The 27061-nt window shown below is 33.9% G+C and overlaps 1 protein-coding gene across 3 annotated transcripts in view; it reads right to left on the reverse strand.

Moving 5' to 3' along the window:
• LOC148940348 (acetyl-coenzyme A transporter 1) overlaps nucleotides 1-25502 on the reverse strand; it is a 62632-nt gene extending 37130 nt beyond the window's left edge. Inside the window, exons 1-3 of one of the 3 annotated variants that reach the window (XM_089106256.1) lie at nucleotides 25460-25502; nucleotides 10117-10567; nucleotides 5672-5826 (exon numbers count right to left, since the gene is read on the reverse strand). In XM_089106256.1, the coding sequence (XP_088962382.1) occupies nucleotides 5672-5826; nucleotides 10117-10556 (595 nt within the window). In that variant the 5' untranslated portion in view covers nucleotides 10557-10567; nucleotides 25460-25502. Of the gene's footprint in view, nucleotides 1-5671; nucleotides 5827-10116; nucleotides 10568-21616; nucleotides 21764-23386; nucleotides 23420-25459 lie in introns of those variants that run through there. The other 2 variants (XM_089106257.1, XM_089106255.1) reach the window with 2 other exon arrangements.
• Nucleotides 25503-27061: the final 1559 nt, after the last annotated feature.

Raw genomic sequence — 27061 nt, forward strand, 5'->3', positions numbered from 1 at the left:
CGTCATTCGATTGTCATCAATGCTTACACCGCATGCATGCGACCTGCGCTGCAATTGACGCGGACATAGTTCTTACCCTGCGAAAGCCCTCGGGACGATTCTTTCTTTTTATCTGTGAAAAATGCGTAAACCAGGATAATAAGACCGGCTCAAAATGTCCCAGTACTGATGTATCTGTTCAATGCAGTAGCTTTGTTACCAGTCAAGCCACTCAGACTGAACTAAAGTATCCTCAATCCCTTTTTACAGATGAAGAGACTCATACAACGGATCATACCTCCGAGCAACGTGTTTGCAGATTTCACATAAGTGGAGGCTGCAGAAAAGCGGAGAATTGCACGTTTATTCATGTTTGCGTGGATTTTTTTAAAGGCAGCTGCCATGATGAGTGTTGTCTTCTGCCTCACGAATTTCTGTGTAAAAAGTTTGCTCATGGCTTTTGTTTCATGAATTGTTGCACTAATTTGCATCTCACTTTCTGTAGATGAAGAAAGCTACGTGCAAAGACTGGATTGCGAAGTCCAAAAAATGGGGAGCGAAAAAATACACATCTGTTGATGCAGGGCTGGCAAAGACAGCCAGTCCCTGTTATGAGTTTGAATCTCATGCCGCTTGTCTTAAATCAGCCAATGTACATCCCTCCTCCATCATACCAGCACCCCCTGAGAACAAACACATTCAGAAGAACTCCATGTTACGTTCCAGGTCCCTCTCATTTCAATTGCCGAATCAGTCCATCTCCTCAGTCCCGTTATTTGCATCAAAAGAACCCAAGAATCTACAACAAGTATCCAATAGCAAATCAAGAAACCCTGGTATGATACATCGCTCCCCTTCCTACTCATTTCCCAGAATCCTTCTTGCGAATGTAAGGTCACTAGCAAATAAAATAGATGAACTAAAAATTAGTCTTGACAAAAACCAGATTGATATTGCTTGCCTTACAGAAAGCAAGGTGGACTTTAAATTTGCGGATGATTTGACATTACTGAACCTTTGTCAAACATCTTTGTCAAACTTTGAATGTTACATTCGACTCACTCATTAACAATTTGAAGAATGATCTTGACAATGTTAAACTCAACTTAAGCATACTCAAAAGCAGTTTCATGCTACTCTCTTTTTTTAAAAATATACCCCCTATCAATAATTACCTTTGCATACCAAATTTAAATACGGTTAATTTGCTTGGTGTGCAGTTGGACAACGACCTTAAATAGAACTCCCACATTTCCCACTTATTTAAATCTGGTAGTTTTCTCCTTAAACCTGTCCCCCTTCTCAGAAAGTTCTCTACGTCAGTCCAGAACCTTAAAATTACGTATTGTTCTTATATAAGACCACATCTGGAATATGCTTGCCCTATCTCGCATCATGGGTTGATTAAAGACCAATGTTCTAAAATTGAAGGTAGTCAAAAAAGAGCAGTAAAAATTATACTGGGGACATTCTATATTAGATACGATGATGGTGTAGCTAGACTTGAAGGTACCCCATTGGAGTCAAGACGTGATATCCTTACCATGAATTTTTGTCACAATTAGTTCTGCCTATCATCGACGTTTTCTCCCTCCCTTTAAAGAAAATCCCCCAATCCTTTCTAATACAAGACTCAATGCTCGTAAGGCTCCAAATACCCAACTGGACCTGTGTCCCCAAATGTTGACCATGGGGTACAAAAACTCTTTTGTCCCCTATTTTGTTTCTCATTTTAAAAATTGATTTAACTTTTCGTTTTACGTTTATCCCCTAACATCTGTTTTATTATTGTATTTGTTTTGACATGCTTATGGTAGTTTTTGTGCTTTTTTAGCACATTTTGATTCCCATTTTAACAATTGATTGAATTTTTTATTTGATGTTTATCCCTTAACATCTGTTTTATTATTGTAATTGTTCTGACGTGCTTATGATAGCTTTTGTGCTATTTTAGCCAATAAATCATATTGTATTCTATACCCGAAAAAAATGTTTTATTCTGAATAGTCCGGATTCTTCAATAATTAGCACATAAGTTACTTGTCCAGATGGCGTACCCATTAACAATATAAGGATAGATAATTGTACTCGAGGCCATATCCAGGCAGGTTAGGGGGTTTGAGTCCCCCCTCCTCCCACCAAAATGTTTTTCTGACTCTTAAAAACGTAACAAAAATGAATATAAACAAATTTTTTATGCGTTTTCTTATAGTTTTTTTTTCGTATTCCCCCCCCCCGCAAAAAAAACTGAATACGACCCTGATTTTACTGTAAGCAATCTTTAACGCACAAACTGGGAACAAATTACGAAAACATCAAAGCAAACCTAGGCTTCTTGCTGTCTTGAACAATTTAATTCTTAATTGTAATATTTTAACTTCTATTAAGATAGTATTTTAGGAATACTGTTATTTTTTACAAACAAACTTTATATTACACATGGTGGCCGGCGTTTACCCCCCCCCCCCCGGAAAACACCCCCGGAAAATAGCCCCCCGCGGAAAATACACCCTTCCCAATGGAAAATGTGGCTTTTCAAATTTGAGAATTTTATTTGAGTTTTATTTATTTATTTCCATAGGGGGGAGGAATTTTGGTACTTGTGTATTATGCGCCACTCACTCAAGTTTACGCTGTGTAAAATTCGAGAACTCACCAGTTTTTTTGTTAGTTTCTTCGTTACTTTAGGAACAAATGTGGGCTATAGATTTGCATATAGGGGGGGGGGGGGTAATTGCATATAAGGGGGGGGGGGGGTAATGTTTCATTTAAGTGTTTTTTGCAAGTGATAAGAGTTCTTTTTTTTCAATGGCCGTTTTCCAAGAATTAAGTACTATTATTAGGTTAATGGTGTAGTGTTTCATTTAAGTGTTTTATGATGATCGCTAAATCACAGTTGATGTTATTTGTGTTTTTCATTTATGTTATTTTACTATATTCATGGCCGTATATTTGGCTTTAAAATACACTTCTCTATCTATCTATCTAATATGCAAAATACTTGTACCAAACACATTTTGCATGCAGACCCGCTATTCTTTACCACCCCCCCCCCCAATATCCAAATCTATAGCCCAAAGTTATTTCTAAGGTAACGAAGAGATTAACGAAAAAACTGGCGAGTTCTCGAATTTTACACAGCGTAAACTTGAGTGAGTGGCGCATAATACAAGTACTAATACACAAGTAGATAATTTCGGAGACCACACTGCCTTTCCATGACGATAAATAAAAGTTCAAATAGGGATAAAATCCTTTTAATAGACAGTGATGATGATAACAGTGATAAAAATTCACAAAAATACCAGATATTTCGGTCACATATATAGTGACCGTCATCAGTAGTAAAACTGATGTCATCATCACTGATCACATGATGATATCACTGTTATCATCATCACTGTCTATTAAAAGGATTTTATCCCTATTTGAACTTTTATTTATCGTCATGGAAAGGCAGTGTGGTCTCCGAAATTATCTACGTCATATTTATGGGGATGATTTGACCAAAATTGTGCATAAATATTTAAACACTCAGAAAAAACATGCAAATGTTATCAACCAACAGGATTTTCTTCTACGATGTAAGAAGATGAGAATTGTGCCACCTTCACTAAAATTCAATCTACATTTAGGCACTTTCAAGGAAGAAAAGTTTGAACGAAGCTTACATTTAAAGACTTTAAATCGCATTATCAAGGATAAAAGTCAAAAAAAAGCTTTAATAGTCAGAGATAAACTTTCCCTGGAAAATCTAATATAAAAAAAGGTTAGTGTAAGTGACTTTTGTTTTATTCAACAAACAGGAAAAAATCACTTCAATCATGACTTTCGCCTTTCCAGAGAAAGACTGCTAAAAAAGTTTTCGAAACTATCAACAAATAATGCGGTAATACCTTCCTCAATTCTAGGACCAGGTGTGGTTAATTTTTCATCAAGAACTTTAAAGATACAAGAACAATCAGTGCTTGAAAAGGGTCCGAAATTTTGTTTTAAACCGGATTAAGTCCCCGTGGAAGACATTATCTTAAGTTTTACTACTGATGACGGTCACTGTATATGTGACCGAAATATCTGGTATTTTTGTGAATTTCTATCACTGTTATCATCATCACTGTCTGTTAAAAGGATTTTATCCCTATTTGAACTTTTATTTACACGCAAGTACCAAAATTCCTTTCCCCTACGGAAATAAAAAAAAAACAAATAAACTTCTCAAATTTGGAAAGCCATATTTTCCAATGGGGTATATACCCGGAGGGGGGGGGGTATTCCCCAGGGGGATATTTTCCGCGGGGGTGCATTTTTCGGGGGGGGGGGGTAAACGCCAGCCACCATGTGCTATATATTACGGTGGATATTACGAAATCCAACCATTTTAAACAAATAAAATATTTTGTTCATTAATAAATAAATAAAACAAACTAAATTAAAAATCTATCAATTACTAATTTTGTACACAGTATTTGTTATTGGGAAGTATAAAAACATTTATACAGACATTCAGGGGGGAGGGGGGAGATTTTGTGTTTGGGGTGGGTTTCCACTGGGAGAATCTTCCATGGGGATGGAAATTTCCAGGGGTGAACTTTCCAGGGGGAATTTTACACTGGGGAGATTTTTCCATCTATTTTTCTAGATCAGTATATTTGATTTTTAAAGATTTTTTTTTTGATTTTTTCAGATTTTTCTAGATCAGCATATTTGGATTTATTCTTTTTCAAATAAAAGTGTGCTAAGAAGAATTTTTCAGGGTGAATCACCTGCAAGAAATTTCACCCGGGGGAAGGGATTTTCAGTGAGGATGGAATTGCCCGGAGGGAATTTTACGGGGGAATGTATATTACGTGGGAGGAAATTTCGACGGAAGAATTTTCTATGAGGGAAGGGGAGGTGAGCTAGATTTACAGGCATTATCTGAAAAATTATCAGAAATTAAATTAAAATAAAACAAGCTCTTTTAACTGAAAGCAAGGAGCAACATTAAAACTCAGAACGTACAGAAATTATTCCTAATATGGAGGGGCTGCCCCCTTCTCAATACCTTGCTCTTTATGCGAAAGTTTTACTGTTTATCTAAAATTGTTAGAACAGTTCCGAAACACACGGTTTAATTAAAATAGGAAGATTGTTTAAAGTACTAAAAGCTTCAGCTTAAAGAGAAAGGTATTGAGGAGGGGGAGGCCGTTCATATAAGGAATAATTTCTGTTCGTTTTAAGTTTTTAAATGTTACTCCTTACTTTCAGTTCAAAAAGACCTATTTTTATAAATTTAATCATAGACAGAGTAACAGCTGATAATATACATTATTAAAGAAAATTACTCATTTTTCGAGTATTTTAAAAAACATTTACTTGAAAGTTGTGGTATTATTGAATTAGAAGGCATGCTGCTAGCCTAATATCATTATAATAAGTAAAAAAATTTACTCATTTTTCGAGTATTTTAAAAAAACATTTACTTGAAAGTTGTGGTATTATTGAATTAGAAGGCATGCTGCTAGCCTAATATCATTATCAAATTTCAGACCAAAACAAATAATAATTCTTCTTAAAGATTACATGTAATTCAAATGGCATTCAAAAATTCGCCTTGGCATAGTTCTCATTAATAAAAATCTTATTTTAAACAATGCCATATGACTTGACAGGCAGTCTTGTGATTAAATATGAACTATACAAAAAGACTCACAAGAGAGCGTCAGCAGGCCAGTAGTTTGAGGTTCACTCCTTAAGTATTTATTACAGAATTCAGGTGATTCTAATGCAATAAACAGAACATATCCAAAAAAGTATCCAGCAGTTTGCCCAACACTGTTACAAGTGGATGCATATCCAACATTATTTCTGCAAAAAAAAAAAAAAACGTAAATAACATAAAAAAGAAAACATGGCTGTGGTGGTGTTGCAACTCCCTTCCCCAATCTTCTCTTTGAATGGATATGGTTGGATATATAGGTCTATAAAGAAAAAAGGATATAAGCTAATTAAATAAGATTACTGGAAAAAACTCATAAAAGAATTATCTTTTGGAATGTATTTAAAATGACGTGAATTCTATTTTCTTATGGATCATCAATGAAAATCTAATCAATTTCCCTTCATGTAAATCATATATTTCTTAGTGCCCTCTTTTGCCTTTAAGGGTTGGCGTATAATTGACACCTGTTCATTTTCTAGATCAAGAAAAAGGAAAATTAATTGAAAAAAGAAAAACAAGGTCTTAATTAGACGGCTTAACATGCAATGATAATATTTACTAGTAGGCTAGTTTAAGCAAGAAATTTTTATTTTTGATAATATAATTATTCTTCTTCTTCTATTTAACAGCAGGCGGGCTTTTCAGTAATACTATTATATTATTTTTTTTTAATTATAATTTTTTTTAATAACTATTATTTTTAATTATAAATGAGCAAATGTCCAAAATATATTTTGTCTTAAGCAAAGCGCTCATGACACTTCACCGTTTAGAAGGCTTAGGGGTTGGTAGCTTAAGATTCAATAAGTATTTTTTACAGAATTTGGGTGATTCTAGTACAGTAAATAAACTCATATTCCGAAAAGTATCTTGTAGTAGGCCAAACACGAAAAAAAAAATACAAATACAAAAAAATAAGATAAAAAAATCTAGATACTACAAAAAATCTAAACTGAATATACAACCAGAGTCTAAAAAACCCATGCAGTAGTTTTTGTTTTTATGTGTGCTACCTATAAAAGCTATTTATATGTACACTATATTATATTCTTAGTTATGCTTACTAAATGTGCTTTAAGCTTAAATGAAACCATCAATATGTAGTTCTGAACCTTTTTGTAGTAGACTAAAACTACTGAATTAAAACAAAAAAGATCCCAGCAAAGAATCAGCAAAAAAAAACTAAAATCATTTGGCACCAAACTTTCCTTTAAAGGTGTGGTTGTTTTTGGAAATCAACAGATAGCTAATGTTTGCATTTTTACAGAAACATTGTCAGATTTAACTAATCAGTTTAACTTATTCATTTTCTTGTGGCACAAATTCAATTGTGGCACTTATTCAATTTTCTTGTGGCACAAATTCAATTATGGCACTTATTCAATTTTCTTGTGGCATAAATTCAATTGTGGCAGTTATTAAATTTTCTTGTGGCGCAAATTCAATTTTGGCACTTATTCAATTTTCTTGTGGCGCAAATTCAATTGTGGCACTTATTCAATTTTCTTGTGAGCACAATTTACATTCAATTTTCCGTGGCACTAATTCAATTTTCTTGTGGCACAAATTCAATTATGGCACTTATTCAATTTTTTTGTATCAAAAATTCAATTGTGGCACTTATTCAATTTTCTTGTGGCACATATTCCATTGTGGCACTTATTCAATTTTCTTGTGGCACAAATTCAATTGTGGCACTTATTCAATTTTCTTGTGGCACAAATTCAATTGTGGCACTTATTCAATTTTCTTGGGCGCAAATTCAATTGTGGCAAATATTCAATTTTCTTGTGGCACAAATTCAATTGTGGCACTTAGTCAATTTTCTTGTGACAAACGGCAATGACCAAAATACTTCATGTTTTCGAAAAAAAGAAGTCTAAAAGTACCAGTTTTCAGGTATGAATAGCACTAAAATTCCAAAGGGTGAAGAATAATATCCTCAGTACTTCAACCACATTTTACTAAAATGCTGAGCCAAGTAGATTATCCATTATTCAAAAACACTTTGGGTCCTTCAATTTATTTTGGTGGTTACAAATGACATAAAGCACTCAATTCTTGGTGTTTCCTTTTGTGTTGTTAAAACTGAATAGTAAAAGAGTTATAAAAACAATAAGAAATTTACTGGCTGGTCAAAACTAATTACAAAGTTTGGTCATAGCATATAACCTTACAACAGAAAATGCAAGATAAATTCCTGCAATTTATACATTCTTGATCTAAGTTTAATAAGTTAAAATTAAAATATTAATAAATCAGAAGTAATGATTATTGCAAGATATATACATTTTTACCATCAGATTACATTATAACCATTAAAATACATGTAATCATAAAATACACACATATAATATATATGTAACCAAAAAAATAAAACAAAAAATATATTATACCCATACAGACAAATAAAAGCAAAACTAAAATTGAAGAGGCCCATTCTGACATAACAGCAAGAAAGCCAACATTGTCATGTGTAGTTTTATCAATTTTCTTGTGGCACAAATTCAATTGTGGCAATTATTAAATTTTCTTGTGGCACAAATTCAATTATGGCACTTATTCAATTTTCTTGGGCACAAATTCAATTGTGGCAGTTATTAAATTTTCTTGTGGCACAAATTCAATTGTGGCACTTATCCAATTTTCTTGTGGCACAAATTCAATTTTCTTGTGGCACAAATTCAATTGTAGCACTTATTCAATTTTCTTGTGGCACAAATTCAATTGTGGCACTTATCCAATTTTCCTGTGGCAACAATTCAATTATGGCACTTATTAAATTTTCTTGTGGCACAAATTCAATTGTGGCAGTTATTAAATTTTCTTGTGGCACAAATTCAATTGTGGCACTTATTCAATTTTCTTGTGGCACAAATTCAATTATGGCACTTATTCAATTTTTTTGTATCAAAAATTCAATTGTGGCACTTATTCAATTTTCTTGTGGCACATATTCAATTGTGGCACTTATTCAATTTTCTTGTGGCACAAATTCAATTGTGGCACTTAGTCAATTTTCTTGTGACAAAAGGCAATGCCCAAAATGCTTCATGTTTTCGAAAAAAAGAAGTCTAAAAATACCAGTTTTCAGGTATGAATAGCACTAAGGTTCCAAAGGGTGAAGAATAATATCCTCAGTACTTCAACCACATTTTACTAAAATGCTGAGCCAAGTAGATTATCCATTATTCAAAAACACTTTAGGTCCTTCAATTTATTTTTGTGGTTACAAATGACATAAAGCACTCAATTCTTGGTGTTTCTTTTTGTGTTGTTAAAACTGAATAGTAAAAGAGTTATAAAAACAATAAGAAATTTATTGGCTGTTCAAAACTAATTACAAGTTTGGTCATAGCATATAACCTTACAAGAGAAAATGCAAGATAAATTCCTGCAATTTATACATTCTTGATCTAAGTTTAATAAGTTAAAATTAAAATATTAATAAATCAGAAGTAATGATTATTGCAAGATATATACATTTTTACCATCAGATTACATTATAACCATTAAAATACATGTAATCATAAAATACACACATATAATATATATGTAACCAAAAAAAATAAAACAAAAAATATATTATACCCATACAGACAAATAAAAGCAAAACTAAAATTGAAGAGGCCCATTCTGACATAACAGCAAGAAAGGCAACATTGTCATGTGTAGTTTTATCTCCATTTTTACTCTTTTTCCTCCATTGAGGATGGATGAGTGGAGATCAATATATTTGTGTTTTCTTTTTTCACTATATGTGCTCACCTTGTTTTCTTTATTGTTCAAGGTTTTCTTGCTTTGGGATGGGACTTCATAAAAAATATATAAAAAAGTGAAAACATGAATTAAGACCTAAATAAATAAAACAAAATTGAAGGTTACCTTAAAACCATGATGGCAATAATTTTAATTTGGGGGGACCAGAAAGCCCCTGACCAGAAAGACTTTCTACTGTCTACCTGGGCTTGCCCTCTAAGTCGGGCTAATTCTTGCTAACTTATAAGTATTAATCAGGAATTATTTCAGCTTGTCACAAATATCAATGAAAAGTCAATTTTGCTGGGTATTTGCAAAACTTTGTTGATTTTATGGGGGTTTTTCAATATTTCTTGCAATTTTTCCTCATCAACTGGTTAATTAATAATGCCAAATAAAGTCAATATGAAAGAAACCAACAAAATCAGGATTTGTTTATGCACCTTGGGCTACATTTGGCCCAAATGAGATGGAGTATTTTCCAGGGGTAGCAATTAGTATATTTGGAACCAGCTTTAAAGAAAAAATTGACTGTTAATGCCTTCATATCTTAGCCAGCAAATGTCAATCAAAACATCCAAAAATTTAACAAAAGGACTTTGGTTGCCAGATGGCCTATAATTTATTTCGGGTTGATCAAAAACAATAAAGGTAACAATAATAAAGAAAATGGTTACCTTTTTAGCATAGTGATTGCCCAACCATCAACTGCAATATCCTGGGTTGCAGCCAGAAAATTAAGTACAAAAAATACAAAGGTCAGCATATCAACATGAACATGGCTGTCATTCATCAAATTTTCAATATGGCCAGACAACAACATCATCCCTAATCCAAGAACATACTGAGCTGGAATGAGCCATGTTTTTCTTCTTCCAACTGATTTGAAAAACAATGAATCAACTAATGGTGCCCATAGTAATTTTAAACTGAAAGGCCAATAAACAAAACTGAATTTTGCTTGTTCCTTATAGCTGATATGTCTGTTTTGAAGAAGCATGGGGATACTAGCTGATAGCCCTAGGGGGATACCTTGGAGAATATACAAAAGAAGAAGCAGAAGTATATTCCCACCATCTCCATCAAATCTTTTCTTTGAAAGAAAAAATCTTAACATCTCAAATAAGTCTGAAAAGAAAAAAGACTTATACTGGGTATAGCAAAGAGTATGACAACATTTTTAAAAATGGTACTAAAATAAATCTCTGAGAGAAAAAAACGACAATAAATATAATCTACCACTACCTAGTCAAACAATAAAGTTGATCATAAGATTAAAATGGATTTAAAAAATATTCTTTATGTCCATAATATTTATGCAATAAAATATTGAGATTTCCTTTACTTCTTGCTATTTTTATTTCACGCATTGTATTTACTTATTTTTCTAGCCCTGTTCTGTTTTTTTGTGTAAGTTGATTGATGTGTTGGAGTGTTTTGCAATTTTGTTTATTTATTGTTTATACTCCTTGATTTTGACGAAAGTAATTGTGATTTTGAGGAAAGTAATAGTGATTTTGAGTTATAAGCACCTGAAAGAGACTAAAAAAATATCTCAGAAAATTGATTACACAATCATGTCCTTTGACACAGCAAGTCCTTGAGCCAAAAGACCCCAAATGACTAAAAAAAATTAATACATTAGATAAAATTAGACACAAAACTGATCAATCCAAAAACGAAGTACAAAAAGAACCAAGAAACTTTTTTTTTACTGTATTAAGAAATATGCTGTCCTTGGGTCAAGAGGACCCCAGTACACAAAGAACTACAAAAAATTAAATGTCTGGAAATGGGGCCTAAAGAGGCAAATTTTGTGAATGAATTTACCCCCAAATCCCCCTAATTTATACACATATAGTACAAATTATATAATTCCCAGGTGTTTTCTGTTTCTCGGATTATTGCCATTAAATCTGTTTAAACAATAGAATGATGTAATTAAGAATTGAAGTAATCATGCATGGGATATGTATAATTTGGGCTATATCCTATTTGCATATTAAGGGGGTTGGGGGTAAAGTAAAGAGTAAAATAAGCATTTTAGGATTTTTTGGAGTTCATTAGGATCATTTTAGGAGTTCAGTGCATATATTTGACCAGTAGAGGAAGAGAGGTGGAAAAAGCAAATTTGCAACAGATATGAAAATAATGTTCGGATTCAAGATGAAACTCTGATTCTAAGGATATGTCTGTTTCAGTGAATCAAGAATTCCACAGAAGATTAAGGGGAGAGAGTTGCACTGTCAGAAAAGCAATATGATGTTTGGGAGTAGCATTAAATAAGAAATTTATAGGTACTAATTTTATTTTTTTTACTATCAGAAAACTTCAGCAACTTCAGCAAAACTTCAAGCAACTTCAGAAAAGTTGTTGCCTAAATCCAGACTGCTACAAAGTTCTTTAAAAAAGTTTCAAAAGCTGGTGTCAGTACATCATTCCTTTCAGAACATCATTGTTTTCAGAACATAATAGTGTTTCCTTCTCAGCAGTCACAACTACATACTGAAAACCTCATTATAATTTCTATCTGTTTTAGAATCTAATTATACATCTATAGTATCTGTTATCTTTATAGGCCTCTTCAATATACTACTTAAATCCCTATCTAATATTTACTAAAATGATAGTTGAAGTGATTTGAAATTCAATAGCAATGGAAGGGAACACGATAATCAGGTGTGTAATTCCATCAAAATGATGGGGGGGGGGCGGCAAAGTTGGAGGTAATTTCTTAATTCAAGTAAAAATGACCAATTGAGAAATGAGCTATGTAGTAGCATAAAGGCTAAGGTATAATAGAGAAAACTGATCTGTTCATACAGATGCTTGAAATACGTAGGCCTATCTCAGTTCTGATGATTTTTTGAAGGTACTAAATTTTAGCTGGGGGGAGGGGAGGCGACAGCCCTCCCCCTGCCCCATAGCAAATTACACCCATGACGATAAGTAGATTAGTAGAAACATACTGCATATTATAAATCAAAAATTGCACTGTTTACTTTTAGTTTTTATATTTTATAAGGACAGTGAATTTGTATGTGAGCTACTTATGCATGTAAATGCTTGAGGTATGTAGGCCTATCTTAGTTTTGAGGAGATTTTTGAAGATACCAAGTTTCAGCTGGAGGGCAACTACCCCCTCCCTTGCTCCATAGCAAATTATACCCCTAATTATAAGCAGATTAATAAAAACCTACTTCATGATATAAAGTAAAATTGCATTGTTTTCTTTTAGTTTTTATACTTTATTACTACTACTACTACTAACAACTCATCGCATCACCAAGCCGCCAAGGGCCAACACAGCTACGCACACTCCTCCTCCATCCCAACCTATTCAAAGCCTCCCTTTTTACACCCTCCCACGAAGTTCCCATTTCCTTTAAATCTTTCTTTATTACGATTCCGACGCCAGATGAGGACGACCTGCTTTCTGTTTTGCCCTAGACAGTTGGACAAAAAGGACAATCTTCAGCAATCTATCATCCTTCATCTGGACAACGTGCCCTAGCCACCTTAACCTTTCTTTCATTATAGCCCTAGAGAGCGGTATTGAACCACATTTTTCGTATAGCCTATTATTTGAAATACGGTCAGTCAGCCGGGTACCCAGAACAATCCTTAAGCAATTTCTCTGGAAAACATCTAGCAAATCTTCATCCACTTTTCAGAGCGTCCATGCTTCAGAGCCATATTGGACTACTGTCATCACTGTAGCTTCTAATATTCTAATCTTGGTTTGCAGACTTATCTTCCTATTCTTCCAAACTGTTTTTAACTGTGAAAAAACACCCTGAGCCTTTGCTATTCTGCTTTTAACATCTTCACTGCCCCCACCATCTTTACTAATAATACTAACAAGGCAAGTGAAGCTGCCCACCTGATCAATCTTTTCATTACCCAACGTCACCTTTTCATCTTCACTTATTCCTAGCCTTAGTGACTTAGTCTTCTTAAAATTAATTTTCAAACCAATTCTAGCACCCTGAACTCGCAATACCTTTAAAACTTCATTCATTTTGCTCACACTTTCATCTAGGATGCTTAAATCATCAGCATAATCTAAGTCCAGGATAGTTTTACCTCCCCATTTGATTTCACGGTCTCCCATTGCCTTTCCTGTGCTCCTTAATACAAAGTCCATCAAAATAATCCATATAAAGGGGGATAGAACACAACCCTGCTTAACTCCTGATTTAATACAAAACCAGCTGCTAACCTGACTTCCTACCTTAACCGCAGCAGTGTTATTCATGTACATAGCACTAATCACTTTAATATATTTGTCTTGTATACCATACAAGGATAAAACCTTTACTAAAGCTCCTCTATCAACAGAATCGAATGCTTGCTCATAATCTATAAAATTAAGGACCAAAGGTGTCTGAAAACTCATACACTTCTCAATTATTAGCCTAAGAGTGAAAATTTGGTCGACACATCCTCTACCTTTTCTAAAACCACACTGTTCTTCTCTTAAAACTTTGTCTACAGCATCTCTCAGTATAAAAAGTATCATATTACTAAGTAATTTACTACCCACAGAGACCAGACTAATGCCTCAATAATTACCACACTCATTCTTATCAGCTTTCTTATAAAGTGGCTTAATTAAGGTTTTCCTAAAATCCTTAGGGACTTCCCCTTTTTCGAGAATCATATTCATAATCATCAGTAACTTATTTGTAACCTCAGAGTCACCATATTTAAGAAACTCATTTACCACGCTATCACCACCTGGAGCCTTATTATGTTTTAATCCTTTTTGCGCTGTCGGTAATTCTTCCTCACAAAATAAATCTTCCTTCATATCCAAGGTATCACAAACTTTTCATTTTCCTCTATTTCTTTTCCTGCAACTCTATCTCGTTTAAGCAAATTCTGAAAATGTTTGGCCCATCTCTCTTTAGTATTTTCCTTATCGCTAATTGTGGCCTCATCCCTCTCTTTAACTTGGCCAAGTCCGGATTGACAACTCCCTTTCAATTTGTTAACATGTCAGTACAATATTTTACTATTATGCCGTCTAGCTACATCTTCCAGATTTTTATCCATTTTATCCATGGCCTCCACTTCACACCTCCTTAGTTCATATTTTAATGCTATCTCCACTGTTTTTGCATTCCTTTTGTTTCCATATGATCTATCACTCAGATAATTCTTGTACAAGTCCTTTCTCCTTTCTATTAAATATAAAGCTTTTTCGCTAATATTCTTAGCTGAAGTTCTTCAGCAGTATTCAATCTAACTACAACCTTTGAAGATACAGTTTGGAAATCAGTTCTTTGTCAGAGTTCAACCTATCAATATCTCTCTAAGCTCAAAAGCTACTGTGATTGTTGACCTTTGCAGAACCAAATGGCAAAACAAAAACAATATTGTCCAGAATGCAGACTATGGGTTACATCTAACTCTATTAAATGTGCCAATTGTGACTCTTGGTTCCACACAGGGGCCCGAAAGTGTGCCAGGGTAGACATTACTAATTGGAGTAACTCCTGGATGTGCCTTGACTGCTCCATTAAATCCAAGGTAAACCTTACTTCTTCTCCGGGTCTTTCCGTACCCCGCTCTGGCTTCCCTCGAACGCCTCGTTCCCCAGTTGAAAGAAAAAGAATTCTTAGCATCCTAAGTGACCTAAGCAGTCCTATTCCTTATCCTGACCCTCCACACAACCAGCTTTCTTTTTTAAGAAAAAAATCAAACAAGTCTCAGGAGGCTGGGCCTAGTTCAGTTGGTCCTACGATTTTCCTTGTCCCATCCCAGTGCCAAGTTATTGAAGTTCTTCCCAAAGGTTCAACGCAAGCATCATGCGAAACTACTAAATGCAGCATGAATAAATATGTTCAAACGGACAGTGTCACGGCAGCCCCCTCATTACAACTAGATTTTACAAAAATTTTGACTTTTAAAAAAAGTTAACGGATGTGTTAATGCTAATTACAGGTTTTTTGTCAATTTATGAAAATGATTCAAGAAGTCAACCTACAAATAATTCCATCCCAAAAGAGGTAATAACACCTTAAATTCTCATCATCAAAACAGTGCATTGTCCCCAAACTCAATGAATATTAACAAAGGAACTCCCAGTCACAGACCGGCTTGCATACCCTATCCGCTCCTTGCGCCCAAGATACTGTTGTCTGGTTCTGGCCTCCATCCATCATTTGCCCAAGCAAATCCAACCTCCCTCTTCCCAGAAAGTTCCCAGCCCATTTCCATTTCTCAGCACTTTCTTACCTTCCCATCTCCCCCTTTCCTCCCTACCAAAAATCCTCCCAATTGAACTACTTCTTACCCTATCTCCACGAAACCCCACCTCCGAACAATTCGTTTTATCCCTCGTGCCCACCCTGTCAGTGTGACTCAGGTCTGAGACCTTTTGCATTTAATAATTGTCTGGTATTTAATCCTAATTGTTCTCACTTCCCGTCAACTGGAAACAGGTTGCACCTTCCTCATCATGCTTTGTCTGTATCTGTGCCCGTCCCTCCACCTCCAAATCCCCAAGGTAAATCCTTCTCTTACCCTTCTTCTCCACAACATCATAATATTAAATTAAAACCCCACCCAGGAAATTCTCAAACTCATCAAGTCTCCCTGTCAAGATTCCCCAATTGGTTTCTTTTTCCTAAACTTTTAGTAACTAATGCTGAAATTATTAATTTTGAAAAGCTTACCAAACTCGAGGAGCTTTCAGAATCAAATCTAATTGATATTACAGCTATTACTGAAGTACAGTCCCATGACCCAGGGTTCCTGCACATGATAAATTATTCAGAGTTTATTAAACTCTGTCCTTTAGACCACCCACTCGGAAAAAAGGTGGCGGTGTTTTGTTCTTTACTAAGAGTAAGCTTTACCCAAAGGTTATTTGAGTCCCTAGTTTATCCGAGTACGATGAAATCCTCTGGTTAAGTATTAGACCTCGTCCATTTAATATTATAGCAATAGCTGTTTTCTATTACTCCCCAAATAAACATATCGAGTCAAAACGTAAATTCATCCACCAATTGCAGACAAGTGCTGATTTCGTTATTTCTAAGTACCCCATTGCTGGCCTTTTTTTAGTGGGCGATGAAAACTACCTTAAAATGTTTTCTTTTTGCTCCTCACTTACAGTAAATAAAATTATAAAAATACTAACGACTCGGGGAAATACCTCTCTTAATGTTATTTTAACTAATATGTATAATTTTTATAGCCCTCCATCAGCTTTGCCTCCATTAGGTGGAAGTTATCATCTTTCGATTCTTTTATCTCCCTCCTTTAATTTTAAGAATTCTTTCTCAATAACTTATGGCACTTATCGCCCTCTTCAAAATTCTGGTCTTCTTTCTTTTGGTATGTGGCTGAATACTGAAGATTGGTCCAATATTTATAGCTTAAAAAATCTTGATGAGAAAATGGCTATGTTCCACAAAAACCTAATTGATAAATATCGGATTTGTTTCCCAGAAAAATGCTTTAAAAAGTGCTCCAGTGACAGGGACGTACGCAGGGGGGGGGCCTCTGGGCCCGGCCCCCCCCCCGAAATCTCACGATTTTTTTCATTTTCCCATAATTTTCTGATTTTTCTCACAGAATAATGGGTTTGAAGGATTTGCCCCCCCCCCCGATACAAATTGTCCCCCCCTCCGAAACAAATTCCTGCGTACGTGCCTGTCCAGTGATAAACTCTTTATTGACCAAACTATAAAAACACTAATTAGAACCAAATTGATGCTTTTCAATGGGTGAAGTAAACAAATTAAGAAAATCAATTAAAAGAGAAATTCGTAAATTGGCACAAAAACAAGGTTGAAGAATTGTTCACTAATAAACCAGAAAATTGGTATTTTCTCCAGAAGAATAAAAGGCTGTGTGGCAGGAGGTTTGAGGAGCTTAACTTCAATCTACTTGAGTCCCCTGATATTACTGTCAATAATCTAAATAAATTCTTTGCTCTCATTGACCAGAGCCTTCCACCATTGTCCAACCAATTACCATCAGGAGCCTTTCCCCTTCTTTACCCACTGTTTCCCCATCTATGCTATATTTATTTAATTAACTTTAACAAAAAGTTTAAATACAAAAATCAATATGATTCACCCAAAACCAAACGCCTGACGTGGGATGAAACAGGTAAAAAAAAATACATACATATAATGTCATTTAAATTCACTATAATAAGAAAGAAAAAAAAGAGAGAAAAGAAAAGAAAGAAAAAAAGAGAGAAAAGAAAAGAAAAAAATACAGAATAAGAATAATAATAATACTACAGGGACAGCAACTACATACCATATTCATGCTGTGGGGTCGCACTCACAAACCAACAAGCAATTACAACTTAATTTAAATTAAATCAAATCTTCCCCAAAACAAACCAAACTAGAATTCATACTTACTTAAAAATTTCTCTTTCAATTTTGCTTTAATTGCCACAAAAATTGTCTAGTTTCTTCATATCATTATCCAAATTATTCCATAAATTTATACCCTTTATAAAAAAAAGAAAACGTGGACCTGGCAGACACTATAGTTGGAGTATAATAATCATTTTTACCCCTAATATTTTGGTTCTGTATAATCCATTGGCTGTAAAACCAACCATTAAAACACTCCGGCAGCTGCTTCATATTGTATCTATACATAAACACTAATATATAAAATGATGAAGACCTGCTGCTGGCAATATCCTAAAATCCCATAAGACTTCTTGAACTGATTCTCTTTCTGATTTTCCTGATAATATTCTAATAGACTTGTTTTGGATAATTCGCACAGGATTAACAATTAGCCATCTTGAAACCTCATTTAGCGATTCTCGTACACTCTCTAGGAGCAATCTCTCTGACTTTGCAATCACCACTAAAGAAGTACGGTATCATCAGCAAACATAGGCACTGTAGCCGCGCTATCCTTTTTGACGATCTCACTCATTCTTGTTTCCAGTATTCTTACAGACTATGGAAGATCATTCAAAAAAAATTAAACTAATAAGGGTCCAAGTACCAAGCCCTGTGGAACTCCACACTCAATACAATTTTCATGAGAACCCATATTACCAATTTGAACATATTGTTTTCTACAAGACAAAAAAGAACGTGAAAATGAAAGAGCTGGACCCCTAATCCCATAGATTTCACACTTCATTAACAGAATATCATGACTGACTGTATCAAAAGCTTTTACAATATCTAAAAATACAGTTGCCACCTTATATCCATTATCTAACACCATCTTAATAATGCTAGTCAAATATATGTTTGCTTGCTCAGTAGTGCGATCTTGACGGAATCCAAATTGTGCAGGACTTTGCAATCACCACTAAAGAAGTATGGCATCATCAGCAAACATAGGCACTGTAGCCGCGCTATCCTTTTTGACGATCTCACTCATTCTTGTTTCCAGTTTACTTACAGACTATGGAAGATCATTAAAAAAAAATTTAAATAATAAGGGTCCAAGTACCAAGCCCTGTGGAACTCCACACTCAATACAATTTTCATGAGAACCCATATTACCAATTTGAACATATTGTTTTCTACAAGACAAAAAAGAACATGAAAACGAAAGAGCTGGACCCCTAATCCCATAGATTTCACACTTCATTAACAGAATATCATGACTGACTGTATCAAAAGCTTTTACAATATCTAAAAATACAGTTGCCACTTTATATCCATTATCTAACGCCATCTTAATAATGCTAGTCAAATATATGTTTGCTTGCTCAGTAGTGCGATCTTGACGGAATCCAAATTGTGCTGGAGTAAATATTTTCTGGTCTTCCAGGTACTGATAAATTCTGACCAAAAAGTATTTTTCTAGTATCCTAGACATAGTGGGTAACATCGAAATCGGTCTATAATTTTCAACATCACCAGTATTCCCTCCTTTATGTATTGGTATTACTTTTGCTTATTTAAAACAACTCGGAAACACTCCCTCTTTTAGACACTGATTAATTAATGAAACAAAAGTTTGAGCAATCACTTCCCAAAATGTTTTCATTACTCTAATTGAAACAATATCAGAGCCAGAAGCGGTACCTTTCATACCATAAACAATGTTTTGAACTTCAGATTCTTGAACTGTGAGTAGATTTAAAGAGATTTCCATCTTCTTAGGTAGGTAATTTTGAAAGGCCTGGTCGGCTGGTTTGATTATAATTGACTCTTTCACTCTCCATCCAACTGTTGAAAAATGATTAGAAAATTCTTCACAAATTTCGTCTGGATTTGCAAGACTGGTTCCATATTTACGGAATATTTCCTGAGAGATTCCTCCAGATGATTGTCCTAAAGTGCTTCTTATCACATTCCATGTTTTCGACAGATTTCCAGATGCTTTTTCAAATTCTATTTTATAATAATCTTGTCTAGCTCTTTGCAGGAGTCTGTTTAGGGCATTACAATAACTCTTATAAATTCGCTTATTTATATCACAGGGATGACGTGCCTTTTTCTCACACAAATTATTCTTCTTATTTATCGATCTCAATAAACTTGGAGTAATCCAAGGCTTCTTTGAAGGTTTTCTTCTATTGTTGTTAATATTCTTAGAGCATTTTTCCAGGAATTGCTTAATTATTTGGTAAAAGACTCTAAACTTAGAGTCAATATCTGCAGAGACTGAAAACTCTGTATTCCAATCCTAATTGGCTAGCTCATTTCTACATTTCAGAAGTGCATCTTTATCAAGTAACATCCTCAGCTTGAGACTGCTCAATAACTTGAGATAGAAAGAAGAATTCAAAAACTAAGAAAGACAAGTATTTGTCCTTTGGATATCCCCCTTTCCTCTTATTAGTGCCTTCAGTGATTTCCTTTCTAAGCCCTTGTCTTCCCTGTTTAACGAGATTACCAAGTCTGGGCAAATTCCAACAATTTGGATACAGGGTTTCATAGCCCCTTTGAAAAAGAAAAACAGAAAGCCTGGTTTTGAAGGTGTTCGTCCTATTACTCTTACTCCTATTTTCTCAAAACTTTATGAAGGATTTCTTGCAGATTGGCTAAAGGAAAAAACCCTACCTCTTACTGACTTGAAGCAATTGGGGAACCTAAAATCAACCTCTACTTCCTATTACCTCGTTTCTCTTATTGACCACATTGGGAAAATTCTTGAAAAGCCTAATTCCTGGCTAAATTTAATTTCCATCAACCTTCAAAAAGCATTTGACCTTGTTAACCACAATATTTTAATTGAGAAACTTGTCAGCAACTTCAATATTGATCCCTTACTAGTGAAATTGGTTGCCTCCTTCTTAAAAAATAGATTGCAAATTGTCAAATACCAAAACCATTATTCCGATCCTCTCCCTGTCCACAATGGCATACCCCAAGGTACTCTCCTAGGTCCCCTTTTTTTCAGTCATGATCAACAGCCTTGCAAAGGAATTGCCTGACCAATGGAAATTTGTTGATAACCTAACGGTTGTTGAAACTTGCTTCAGAAATTTAATAAGTGACCCTATGAGTATCCTCAAGGAGTTTGAGTATCCAACAAATACAATACACTTTGTTCCATGAATCTAGCTGAGTTTAGGGCAGTAAATTTGAAGGTTAGAACAAAATTTAGCTAGGATGAAAGTAAATACATCACCTTTTATTCTATTTCATCATTCAATAATTGCTTCTGACAAGATTACATGTTGAGCCCTCAATTGGGCCCAAAAAGGAAAATAATCCATAGTAACCAAAAACTTAAAAACATGTTTAAAAATAAAACTGTCTGGTGATAAAAATTGCCATTGGTAGCTGAATTGCCAATGGTAATTATTATTTTACTTAGTCTTGATAGTAAAATGTTATTTTGAGAACAAAATTGCAGAGATTAAAAAAAGAGTATATATATATATATATATATATATATATATATATATATATATATATATATATATATATATATATATATATATATATATATATATATATATATATATATATATATATATATATATATATATATATATATATATATATATATATATATATATATATATATATATATATATATATATATATATATATATATATATATATATATATATATATATATATATATATATATATGCAAGCAATCTTTCCCTTATTTTGACAAATTGAAAATCAATTTTAAGAAAATTGACCTACAGATAATGGTAAATATTTATATTACTGGAGTATTCAGATATCTAAGAAACAAACTTACCTCTAGAATTAGAATTTCATCCAGAATCTGAAAATGACATTTTCTGTTGCAAATTCAATTTTAAGCCCTTTGTAGACCCTCAAAGATGTTACATTTTTCTTTTATTTTAGATATTGCTTGTATACTTGTGATAAGAGTCAATCTTGTTAAAACTAGTTTACCCCTAAATTGGATCAACGGTGACAAAATCAAGAATCAGTCAATGCATTGGAAATATATAATATAGGCTACATAGCCTACTTGGGTAAAGTTGGAAAGGATTCTTTAGATTAAAATTGAATTTGAAAAAAAAAATGTCATAGGCCTATTTGGATTCAGGATGAATTTCTGATTCTTGAGGTAAGTTTGTTTCAGAGATATCTGAATACTCTGTTAATATAAATATTTACCAAGAAAATTAAGGGTCAGCTATATGTGCAACTCAGGGTATATGTTGTACATTAAGGGGTAGGGAAAGAGGGTTGGTGGTGGTAAAGCTTACTTCTGACACAAATAAATTTTATGTTTGGATTCAGGATGAAATTCTGATTCTAAAAGTTTATTTTTTTCTTAGTTGTCTTTTTAATGAGTTAATTAAAAAAAATTAATCTACTGTCAAATTATATTATAAGCTACAAATTTACCATTAGAGCTATATGCAGGATCATCACAGGGGGAGAGGGGGGTGTGTATTTTTGATAAATTGAGCATGATACTTGGAAACATGTTGAAATAACACATCCAATAGTTCTATATAACTTGCTAAACATATTCACTCAGAGAAGACCCTATTTATTTATTTATTTATTTATTAGCCTACTAAATATTTACCTTCATATTTTTTAAATTGACATTAAGAACAAACCATTGCTAACAAAAGAATACAAAACTTTTGGCTAGGCTATAACCAGACAACAGGGGGATAAAATGAAATTATTTCAGCAGTATACTTGGAGAGAGAGCAAAATGGGGGAGGGGAAGGGTTTAATGTTTATATTAACAGATTAATCAGATAGCTAAGAAACAAACATACCTCTAGTCCAAATTGTATCCTTTATCAAAGTTTTATATTCATTTGCATCAGAAATGAACTTTGTCTTTACCCCCCCCTACAATGTCCAAATATATACCCTGAATGGTCATATATAGGCATAGGGGTGAAGTATATTTCCAGCAAAAATTAATGTTACTTTTTGATTCAGGATGCAATTCTGATAATAGAGGCAAGTTTTGTTTCTTAGCTATCTGAATAATCTATTAGAAATGAGCATTACCCAAATGGGGAGTCAAGTGGAAACCTATTGGGTAAACCTACTAGTTCATTTTGTTATTAGGCTATAGACCCAGTATTCACTACAGAAAAGAAATCTTGGTAAATTTTTACCAAATCATATTATTGAGTTACTAAGAAAGTAAACATACCAATTGATGCCTTTTTTACACTCTTTCCAAATATCTGCTAATAATCATTTTTGTTGGAAATGAATTTGACCCCCACCACTATATAATTCAGGGAATATATTTGCACATTAGGGGGGTGGGGGTATATTTTATTTCTTATGTAAATGGGAGGTAAGTTTAAAATTTACCCCCACCCCCCTAATGTGCAAATATATACCATGAATTTGTATAGGCTATATAGGGGTGGGGGTAAAATTCATTTCAGACAAAAATGATTATTATATTTGGGAAGAGCATAAAAAAAAGTATTGAGTGGTATGTTTACTTTATTTGTAAGTCAATAATATGATTTGGTAAAAAATTTACCAAAATCTTACACAAAGATCATACCTCCATCATTAGAACCTTCAAATAGCCTATCATTCCAAGACCTAGATTTATTCCTGGAAGCTTAGCCCAATAGCTTCTCAATGCACAAAATCTCAAATCTGTAGTTTTTACCTAAAATACAATTTTGGGTAAAATTCTACTTTAGCTACTTTTGGCTATCCTGGAAAGCAGTTTGGTTAGGAAAATGAAACTTTCAGGGATAGATCTACAGGCTAAAGTATGTCCCGGGAAGGTATTTTGAAGTACCTACCTCCACTCCTTCTCCCTCTAGAGGGCCCTGACCTTTGATGACCTTTAAAAATCTGTGTGTTATAAAAGTGAAAACTTGTAAAATAAATCGGTAAATTTCTACTTAAGCTACTTTTGGCTATCTAGGATTAGGTTTAGGCTAGGGAAAAGAAACTATCAGGCATAGGTCTACAGGCCAAAGAATGTCATGGGACGGTTTGTCGAAGTACACATCTCCACTCCTTCTCCCTCAAGAGAGTCCGGAAAATTGCCTACGTGACAGGTCTATATATACCTATTGAAATTTTAACAAAACAACATTTTACCTTGATTTTCTGTTATCAGTTTCTTTTTCTCTGGCTTTTGCTCTGAAAATGCAATTTCAGTTATTTGAGCAGAATTTTAAGCCATATCAATGTTTTATTTCCAGAATTTAAGAAATGTATTTGCATATCTTTGAAACCTTATAAATTGGGATTGAGCAAAGTTGTGAAGCTGAAAACAATTTTGTTATACTTAATTTAAGCAGAAGATCTATTTTACAAGGTTTCACTTCTATAACTCACAGATTTTTAAAGGTCATCAAAGGTCAGGGCCCTCTAGAGGGAGAAGGAGTGGAGGTAGGTACTTCAAAATACCTTCCCGGGACATACTTTAGCCTGTAGACCCATCCCTGAAAGTTTCTTTTCCTAACCTAACCCCTTTCTGAGATAGTCAAAAGTAGGTAAAGTAGAATTTTACCAATAAATCTTCTGCTTAAAATGACAAAATTGTCCAACAAAATTGTTTTCAGCCTCATAACTTTGCTCAACCCTGATTTATAGAGTTTTAAAGATATTCAAATACATTTCCTAAGTTTTAAAAATTAACATTGATATGGCTTAAAATACTACTCAAATAACAGGAATTGCATTTTCAGAACTAAGGACAGAGAAAAAGAATCTTATAACTGAAAATGAAGGAAAAACATTGTTTTGTCAAAATTTCAATAGGTCATGTAGACCTTTCGGTAAAATTCTACTTTAGCTACTTTTGGCTATCTTGGAAAGGGGTTAGGTTAAGAAAATGAAACTTTCAGGGATGGTTCTACAGGCTAAAGTATGTCCCGGGAAGATATTTTGAAGTACCCACCTCCACTCCTTCTCCCTCTAGAGGGTCCTGACCTTTGATGACCTTTAAAAATATGTGAGTTATAGAAGTGAAACCTTGCAAGATAGATCTTCTGCTTAAATGAAGTACAACAAAATTTTTTTCAGCTTCACAACTTTGCTCAATCCCAATTTATATGGTTTTAAAGATATGCAAATACATTTCCTAAATTTTTGAAATAAACTATTTATATGGCTTAAAATTCTGCTCAAATAACTGAAATTGTATTTTCAGAGCTAAAGCCAGAGAAAAAGAAACTGATAACTGAAAATTAATGTAAAATGTTGTTTTGTCAAAATTTCAATGGGTATACCTGTCATGTAGGCAAAATTTCAGGAACCTCTAGAGGGAGAAGGAGTGGAGGTAGGTACTTCAAAATACCTTCCCGGGACATACCTTAGCATGTACACACATCCCTGAAAATTTCATTTTTCTAACCTAACCCCATTCCAAGATAGCCAAAAGTAGCTAAAGTAGAATTTTACCGACCTTTCATGTAGGCAAATTTCAGGATCCTCTAGAGGGAGAAGGAGATAAGTACTTCAAAATACCTTCCCAGGACATATTTTAGCCTGTAGACCCATCCCTGAAAGTTTCATTTTCCTAACCTCACCCCTTTCCAAGATAGGTAAAAGTAACTAAAGTAGAATTTTACCCAATTTCGAAACCAATAGCTCTAAAAATATGTTTTTGTACACCAAAAATTGTGGAAATAAAACTTTGCTATTATGCCAGAGCATCAAAAGCCATGTTACCAAATTTAAATAGTTTTGGTTTCTTAACCCCATCTAGAACAAATTCACAGAATAAGCGAAAGGGCATAATCATACAGTTCGTGGTAACGAACTGTAAGTAAGGACTGACCCGGCTAAATAGTAACCGAAACTCTAAAAACGGGATTTTGATACCAATAGATACATCAAAAGAATCAGATTTTAATACTGATTTTAAATATATAAGTTTCATCAAGTTTAGTCCTACCATCAAAAGTTACACGCCTGAGAAAATTTGGTTGATTTTCGAAAAAAGAGGGAAGACCCCCTAAAATCTATAGAACCTTAAAGAAAATCACACCATCAGATTCAGCGTATCAGAGAACCCTACAGTAGAGGTTTCAAGCTACTATCTGCAAAATGTGGAATTTTGTATTTTTTGCCAGAAGAAAGATCACGGATGCGTGTTTATTTTTATTTTTTTTTCCAAGGGGTGATCCTATCGACCCCGTGGTCGGAAAATATCGTGGGAGGGCTCATTGGAACGGAAATTAAAAGTTCTAGTGCTCTTTTTCAGTGAACGAAAAAATGGAGGGCAACTAGGCCCCCACCCACGCTCATTTTTTCCTAAAGTCACCCAATCAAAATTTTGAGATAGTCATTTTGTTCAACATGGTCGAAAATATGACAACAATGTATTTTTGGATGACTTAATCCCGCAAGGGCCCCGGGGGGAGGGCTAAAAGTTTACCTAATGAACTTTACCCAATGTTAGCATATAGTATTGGTTATTGGGAGGTATACAGACGTTTTCAGGGGAGATTTTTTCTGGTAGTGGGGGGGGGGAGGGTCAGGAGTTATGTGGGAGGATCTTTCCATGAAGGAAGTTTTCATGGGGAAGGGACATTGCTGTGAAGGGGGCGCCGGATTTCCCAACATTATTTTAAAAAAAGACCAAAAATTAAATAAAAAAAAGTTTTTCAACTGAAAATAAGGAATAGCATCAAAACTTAAAATGAACAGAAGTTATTAAGTATATGATTGGGTTCGCCCCCTAGTCAATACCTCACTCATCGAAGATTTTTTAGTACTTTCAAAAGATCTATTTGTTCAAATTAAGGACCTTTGTGATTAACGGGTCATTTTTACAGGATTTGAACAAAATTCAAACTTTAGCGTAAAGAATGAGGTATTGACTAGGGGGCAAACCCCAAAATATACATATTAAAAATATATATTAATATAGAAGTTCGTTACGTAAGTTAATTCGTAAGTTACGTATATTTATTACTAATAAAAACGTTCGTAAATAAAATTAAACAACTTTGTAGAAAGCCATTTAATCAAATAAAAGTAAAATTAATATGCAGTTTGTTTTAATTATTCATGTACGGTGAGCCAAAATCAAAACCTGCATTAATTCAAAACGTTCAAAAATTAAATTAAAAAAACTAGTTTTTTTTAACTGAAAGTAAGGAGCGACGTTAAAACTTAAAACGAAAAGAAATTATTCCATATATGAATGGGGCTGTTCCCTTCTCAACGCCTCACTCTTTACGCTAAAGTTTGATTTTGTCACAACTCT

Source organism: Artemia sp. Qi Xiang Cuo, chromosome 20, assembly GCF_049724085.1.
Source record: "Artemia sp. Qi Xiang Cuo chromosome 20, ASM4972408v1, whole genome shotgun sequence".
Classification (NCBI taxonomy): Eukaryota; Metazoa; Arthropoda; class Branchiopoda; order Anostraca; family Artemiidae; genus Artemia; species Artemia sp. Qi Xiang Cuo.